A 7,873-nucleotide genomic window follows, 5' to 3' on the forward strand; every position below is an offset into this window, starting at 1 on the left:
ACAGTCCAAGGATGTGCGGGTTAGGTTGATTGGCTAGGTTAAAAATTGCCCCTTAGAATCCTGAGATGCGTAGGTTAGAGGGATTAGCGGGTAAATATGTGGGGGTAGGGCCTGGGTGGGATTGTGGTCGGTGCAGACTCGATGGGCCAAATGGCCTCCTTCTACACTGTAGGGTTTCTATGTTTCTATGGAACGTGCTGCCAGAGGCAGTAGTAGAGGCGGGTACAATTTTGTCTTTTAAAAAGCATTTGGACAGTTACATGGGTAAGATGGGTCTTGAAGGATATGGACCAAATGTAGCACAGTGGCACAGCGGTTAGCACTGCTGCCTCACAGCGCCAGGGACCCGGGTTCGATTCCCAGCTTGGGTCACTGTCTGTGCGGAGTTCACACATTCTCCCCATGTCTGTGTGGGTCTCCTCCGGATGCTCTGGTTTCCTCTCACAGACCAAAGACATGCAGGTTAGGTTGATTGACCATGCTAAATTGTCCCTTAGTGTCAGGGTGATTAGCAGGGTAAATATGTGGGGTTACGGGTATAGAGTGGGATTGTTGTTGGTGCAGACTTGATGCACTGAATGGCCTGCTTCTACACTCTGGGATTCTATAAATCTATGAATTGGGACTAGCTTAGTGGTTAAAAAATGGGCGGAATGGATAAGTTGGGCCGAAGGGCCTTGTTTCCATGCTGTAAACCTCTATGACTCAATGAATATAATCCTAACGAACTTAATCTCTCCTCATACGACAGACCTGCCATCCCAGGAATCAGCCTGGTAAACCTTCGCTGCGCTCCCTCTATAGCAAGGACATCCTTCCTCAGATAAGGAGACCAAAACTGCACACAATACTCCAGGTGTGGCCTCACCAACGCCCTGTACAAAGCAGCAAAACATCCCTATCCCGATACTCCAATCCTCTCGCTATGAAGGCCAACATACCATTTGCCATTTTTCCTCACACTCTCCTCCAATCAATGCTGTTTTCATATCTTATTCTCTCTCAACAGTGATTCGATTTGTCTCTCTCTCTCTCTCCCTCACTTCTGAATCAAAACATCATGGGTTCAAATCCCACTCCAGAGACCTGACCCTTATATGAATGAATTTTTATTCATTCCTGGGACATGGGTGTCGCTGGCTGGGCCCAGCATTTATTGCCCATCCCTAGTTGCCCCTTGGTGGGCAGTTGAGAGTCAACCACATTGCTGTGGCTCTGGAGTCACATGTAGGCCAGACCGGGGTAAGGACGGCAGATTTCCTTCCCTAAAGGGAACCAGATGGGTTTTTCCGACAATGGGTCATCAGTAGATTCTTAATTCCCGATATTTTTTTTAACTGAATTCAAATTCCACCATCTGCCGTGGCGGGATTCGAACCCGGGTCCCCCAGAACATTAGCTGAGTTTCTGGATGAATAGATAATACCGCTAGGCCATCGCCTCCCCAGGCCGACACCACGCCTGTTGGTACTGAGGGAGAGCGCCAATGTGGGAGATGGGTGTAAAGGTTCCGTGGCCACTGTTGTAAGAAGGGTGGTCGGGAGGAGAGGCGAGGGAGTGAAAGTAGAGTGGGGAGGGGGTGGAAAAAGAGGTAAGATATTTATCCCCCCCCCCCCCCCCCCCCCCGCAACCAATATCGCTAAAAACAGACGATCCGGGTCATTGTCAGGTTGCCTTTTTTTGTGGGATCTTACTGTGCATAAAATGGCTGCCGGGCACCCTGACTGCATTTCCGGAGGTATTTCATTGCTTGGAAGGCCCTCAGGGACACCCTGAGGTTGAGTAACAGCGTGGACTGGCTCTGCTTTGAACCCGTTCTGACTAGGCCCGCATGGTGGCACAGTGGTTAGCACTGCTGCCTCACAGCACCAGGGACCCAGGTTCGATTCCCGGCTTGGGTCACTGTCTGTGCGGAGTCTGCATGTTATCATAGAATCCCCACAGTGCAGAAGAAGGCCATTCAGCCCGTCAAGTCTGCCCGAACACACAATCCCACCCAAACCCTTTTCCCCTAACCCCTCATATTTACCCTGCTAATGGCCCCTGACACTAAGGGGCAATTCAGCATGCCCAATGAACCAAACCCACACATCTTTGGCGTGTGGGAGGAAACCGGAGCACCCGGAGGAAACCCACGCAGACACGGGGGGGGGAGAACGGGCAGACTTCGCAGACAGTGGCCCAAACTGGGAATCGAACCCGGGTCCCTCGCGCTGTGAGGTAGCAGCGCTAACCCACTGTGCCACCGTGCTGCCCCCGTGTCTGCGTGGGTTTCCTCCGGTGTTCCAGTTTCCTCTCACAGTCGAAAGATGTGCGGGTTAGGGGGATTGGCCATGCTAAATTGCCCCTTGGTGTCAGGGCGATTAGCAGGGTAAACATGAAGGCTACTGGGACAGCACCTGGGTGGGATTGCTATCGGTACAGACTCGACGGCTGAATGGCTTTTCCTGCTGCGCTGTGGGGATTCTATGATTCTATGAAAATGCTTGGAGGGATAAACACTGGCACTTGGCCCACACTCTGCCTTGTCTGGGGGCAACGTCTCTCCCAGGGCTTCGCGACGACCCTTTGATGTGACGACATTGCCCTTTTAAGGCTGCCATGGCAACGCTGCTAATACAGGGAATGGGAGGGGACCACAGCTGCCTGATACGTATTCTCTCTCTCTCTCTCGCTCATTCATTTCGATCTCTCTCTGCTTCTCTCCATCTTCCCACATCCTTCTCTCACTTCACTCTCTCCATGGCTGATCCTTCCTTTATCTCCCTCTCTTCCTCGCTTCCTCCCTCCTCTCCTCTTGCTTTCTCTTTCTCTTTCTCACTCCCTCCCTCATCACAGGATTGTTACCTTCCCCTCCACACTTTTGCTCTTTTTCTCTCACGGAATCCCTGCAGTGCAGAAGGAGGCCATTTGGCCCATCAAGCCTGCACCCACCACAATCCCACCCAGATCCTATCCCCGTAACCCCACATATTTACCCTGCTAATCCCCCTGACACTAAGGGACAATTTAGCATGGCCAATCCCCCTAACCAGCACATCTTTGGACACTAAGGGATAATTTAGCACGGCCAATCCACCTAACCCGCACATCTTTGAAGTGTGGGAGGAAACCGGAGCACCCGGAGGAAACCCACGCAGACACGGGGAGAACGTGCAGACTCCACACAGACAGTGACCCGAGGCCAGGAATTGAACCCGGGTCCCTGGCGCTGTGAGGCAGCAGTGCTAACCACTGTCCCACCGTGCTGCCTCTTTCTATGGTGGATCAAACTGCCCCCGGATTCCAGGGGTCTATATTGACCTTGATGGCAAGGCTGAGGCCCACATGTAACCCCTCCCCTCCTTAGCTGCAAGCTAGGGGCAGTATTTGGATGGCAGGGGCGGGGGGGGGGGGGGGGGGTCACATTGCCCTTGCTTACGTGTAGGGAAGGAGGGGGGGCGCAAAATCATCCCAATTCAAGGCTCTTAATTACAGAATGTGTGACTGTGTGTGTGCGTGTGTGTGAGTGTGAGTGTGTACGTGTGTGAATTTGTGAGAGAGTGTGTGTGTGAGTGTGCGTGTGTCTGTGTCTGTGTGTGTGTGTGAGTGTGTTTGCGTGTGTGTGTGCATGTGTGTGTGCATGTGTGTGTGTGAGTGTGTGTGTGTATGTGAGTGTGGGTGTGTGTGTGTGTGTGTGAGTGTGTGTGTGTGTGTGGGTGGGTGTGAGTGTGTGTGTGTGAATGTGTGTGTGTGTGTGTGTGTGTGTGTGTGCATGTGTGTGTGAGTGTGTGTGTGTGTATGTGAGTGTGGGTGTGTGTGTGTGTGTGGGTGTGTGTGAGTGTGTGTGTGTGAGTGTGGGTGTGTGTGTGTGAGTGTGTGTGTGAGTGTGGGTGTGTGTGTGTGAGTGTGTGTGTGTGAGTGTGTGTGTGTGGGTGTGTGTGAGTGTGTGTGTGCATGTGTGTGTGCATGTGTGTATGTGAGTGTGGGTGTGCGTGTGTGAGTGTGTGTGTGTGAATGTGTGTGTGTGTGTGTGTGTATGTGAGTGTGGGTGTGTGTGTGTGAGTGTGAGTGTGGGTGTGTGTGTGTGAGTGTGTGTGTGAGTGTGGGTGTGTGTGTGTGAGTGTGGGTGTGTGTGTGTGAGTGTGTGTGTGTGGGTGTGTGTGAGTGAGTGTGTGTGAGTGTGTGTGTGTATGTGAGTGTGGGTGTGTGTGTGTGTGTGTGTGTGTGTGTGTGTGTGTGTGTGTGTGTGTATGTGAGTGTGGGTGTGTGTGTGTGTGTGAGTGTGTGGGTGTGTGTGAGTGTGTGTGTGAGTGAGTGTGTGAGTGAGTGTGTGAGAGTGTGTGTGAGTGTGTGTGAGAGTGTGTGTGAGTGTGTGTGAGAGTGTGTGTGTGTGAGAGTGTGTGTGAGTGTGTGTGAGAGTGTGCGTGTGTGTGCGTGTGTGTAAATACATGGGGTTACAGGGGATGGGGCAGGGATAGAGAGCCTGGGTAAGATACTCTGTCAGAGTCAGTGCAGGCTCGATGGGCCGAATGGCGTCCCTCTGCATTGTAGGATTCTATGATTCCATGATTCTTTGTGTGTGCACATATGAAAGCAAGTGTGCACATTTGTGCAGATTTGTGTGTGTGCATGTGTGTCATCTGTGTGTGTGTGTGTGTGTGCATGTATCTGTGTGCATGCGTGTGTGTGTGTGCATGTGTGTGTCATCTGTGTGTGTGTGTGCCTGTGTCTGTGTGCATGTGTGTGTATCTGTGTGCATGTGTGTGTGTGTGTGCATGCGTGTGTCATCTGTGTGTGTGTGCCTGTGTCTGTGTGCATGCGTGTCTGTGTATCTGTGTGCATGCGTGTGTGTGTGTGCATGCGTGTGTCATCTGCGTGTGTGTGTGCCTGTGTCTGTGTGCATGCGTGTCTGTGTGCATGCGTGTGTGTGTGTGCATGTGTGTGTCATCTGTGTGTGTGTGTGTGTGTGTGTGTGTGCATGTGTGTGCACACCTATGTGCATGTCATGTGCGAGCGTGTGTGTTAAAGGGAGTGGTTCTGGTTTTCCTCTGTGACATACTGCCTCCCAGACCGAATATCTTGCCACTATTCACAGCCCAGTTGGTTCCCCGCCCCCCCCCACACAGAGGGGCCGTGCCGAAGGGAGGAACCTCAATGTCTCGCCGAGAGCCAAGGATGAGCTCCATACACCAAACCCCCCACCCCCAGCCCCCCACCCACCCACCCATCCCTCCTCCCCACCCGCCCACCCCTCCTCCCCACCCGCCCACCCCTCCTCCCCACCCGCCCACCCAACGCCCCCCCCCCTCACCACCCCGCTCCAGGCTAGCTCAGAGACAGCGTGAGGAAGAGAGACTGGGCCCTTTCCTGGGAGCTGAGGAGACATTCACCAGGCTCCCCAGCTCCGAGTCCTGCCGGGCTGCAGCAGCGAGGGAGGAGCGAGGCAGGGAGAGGGTTAATTCCATTATCAAGAGACCAGCTCCAACCAATACACATTGTAAACAGAGGCCGTTGCCAGGGCAACCAGCGCTCACCTCCACTTATAGTGCAGAGGAGATAGAGCTCGGAATAAACCCAATGTGAACAACTCTCTCCAGTCACCGCTCAACAGGAAGCTCATTCCTATGCATGCCCATGTATGTGTGTGTGTGTGTGTGTGTGTGTGTACACCTGTGTGTCTGTGTGTGGGTGGGTGTGTGCGTGTGTGAGCGTGTGCAAGCGTGTCTGCCCAGGAGTGTGTCAGCATGTGTGTCTGTGTCTCAGTGTGTGTATCTGTCTGTGTCTCAGTGTGTGCGTATCTGCGCCTGTGTGTACCTGTCTGTGTGTGTGTCTGTATCTGTCTGTCAGTGTGTGTGCGTATCCATCTGTCTGTGTGTCTGTATCTGTCTGCCTGTGTCAGCGTGTGTGTGTGTATCTGTCTATGTCACTGCGTCTATATCTGTCTGTCTGTGTCACGGTGTCTGTATCTGTCTGTCAGTGTCAGTGTGTGTGTCTGTATCTGTCCATCCGTTGGTGTGTCTGTATCTGTCAGTGTGTGTCTATCTGTCAGTCACTGTAAATGTGTGTGTATCTGTCTGTCTGTCAGTGTGTGTGTATCTGTCTGTATCTGTCAATGTGTGTGTATATGTCTGTCTGTCAGTGTGTGTGCGTATCTGTCTGTGTCATTGTGTGTATCTGTCTGTATCTGTCAATGTGAGTGTATCTGTCGATCTGTCAGTGTCAATGTGTGTGTGGGATCTGTCTGTCTGTCAGTGTGTGTATCTGTATCTGTCTGTTGGTTGGTGTATCTGTATCTGTGTGTGTGTGTGTCTATCCGTCTATCAATGTAAATGTGTGTGTATCTGTCTGTCTGTCAGTGCACCCTCTCCTTTCCTTCTCTATGAACGGTATGCTTTGTCTGTATAGCGCGCAAGAAACAACACTTTTCACTGTCTCCCAATACATGTGACAATCATAAATCAAATCAAATAAAAAATGTATCTGTCTGTCAGTGTAGCTGTGTGTGTGTGTGTGTGTCAATGTGTGTGTGCCTGCCTGTCAGTTTGTGTGTGTACCTGTCTGTATCTGTCAGTGTCAGTGTGTGTACCTGTCTGTCAGTGTCAGTGTAGCTGTGTGTGTGTGTGTGTGTCAATGTGCGTGTGCCTGCCTGTCAGTGTGTGTGTACCTGTCTGTATCTGTCAGTGTCGGTGTGTGTGCCTGTCAGTGTCAGTGTGTCTGTATCTGTCACTGTCAGTGCGTGTGTACCTGTCTGTCAACGTCAGTGTGTCTGTATCTGTCAGTGTCAGTGCGTGTGTACCTGTCTGTCAGCGTCAGTGTGTCTGTATCTGTCAGTGTGCGTGCATATGTCTGTGTGTCAGTGTCAGTGCGTGTGTCCCTGCCTGTCAATGTCAGTGTGCGTGTGTATGTCTGTATCTGTCAGTGTGTGTGTGTCTGTCTGACACTGTGTGTGCCTGTCTGTGTGTCAATGTGTGTGTACCTGCCTGTCAGTGTGTGTGTATCTGTCTGTCACTGTGTGTGTACCTGTGTGTGTGTGTCTGTGTGTCAGTGTGTGTGCATCTGTCACTGTGTGTGTGCCTGTCTGTGTGTCAGTGTGTGTGTGTGTATGTCTCAGTGTGTGCTTTGTATGTCTTATGACACCCATATTCTTTCGTCCCTCAATCCTTTTCCACACCCGCACACCCAACACAAGCTCCCCTCGCAACCACACACCCGAAGCGGCTTTGCCGAGAGAAATGGGGTGGAATTGTAACTCACATGCCAGATCACAAAGAAGATGAGGGAAGCGCAGAGCACCAGAGTCAGCATGTAGCAGAAAGCTGCGAACGTGAAAGCCATCTCCTCTTCCTCCTCCACCTCCACCTTCACCTCCTTTTCTCCCTCTCTCTCTCACACACACACAACCTGTTCCTCCTCTCTGGCCGGCGATCCCTCTTCTCTCTCTCTCTCCCTCTCCCTTCTTGCCAGAGAACCAGGAGAGCAAACTGTCCTGCAGTTAACACCAGTCAGTCTCCCTGTCTGCCCGGCGTCTCAGGGACAGAGCAGGAGCATCGTTCAACATCTGAGAACTTTTGTCTTGGCCAGGGGTTGGATTTTTCTGTGTTGTGTGTGTTGTCTCTCTCTCTCTCTCGGTATTATAATGCCTCTCCCTCTCTCTGTAACTATGCCAATTCTCCAGCTGTCTTTCTGCTCCCGAATACTGACGCACTAGCAATTCCTGTTGCCTTTTAAGTGACAGGCAGAGACTGGGTAGCGGAAGGGGGGGGAATGCCAGGCATCTTTAACAGGGGAGAGGGAGGGAGGGAGGGGGAGGGATGGGGATGGGGGGGGGAGGGGGAGGGGGAGGGATGGGGATGGGGGGGGGGAGGGATGGGGATGGGGGGGGGGAGGGATG

General features: G+C 52.3%; 1 protein-coding gene across 1 annotated transcript in view; it reads right to left on the minus strand.

Moving 5' to 3' along the window:
- The window catches only part of LOC144487238 (protein cornichon homolog 2), a 214,379-nt gene extending 206,748 nt beyond the window's left edge, over positions 1-7,631 (minus strand). The window contains exon 1 of the mRNA XM_078205314.1: positions 7,237-7,631. Coding sequence (XP_078061440.1) covers positions 7,237-7,317 — 81 coding nt within the window. The 5' untranslated portion in view covers positions 7,318-7,631. The remainder of the gene's footprint in view (positions 1-7,236) is intronic.
- Between the last annotated feature and the right edge of the window lie 242 nt (positions 7,632-7,873).

Source organism: Mustelus asterias, unplaced genomic scaffold, assembly GCF_964213995.1.
Source record: "Mustelus asterias unplaced genomic scaffold, sMusAst1.hap1.1 HAP1_SCAFFOLD_659, whole genome shotgun sequence".
In the NCBI taxonomy this organism is placed as follows: domain Eukaryota; kingdom Metazoa; phylum Chordata; class Chondrichthyes; order Carcharhiniformes; family Triakidae; genus Mustelus; species Mustelus asterias.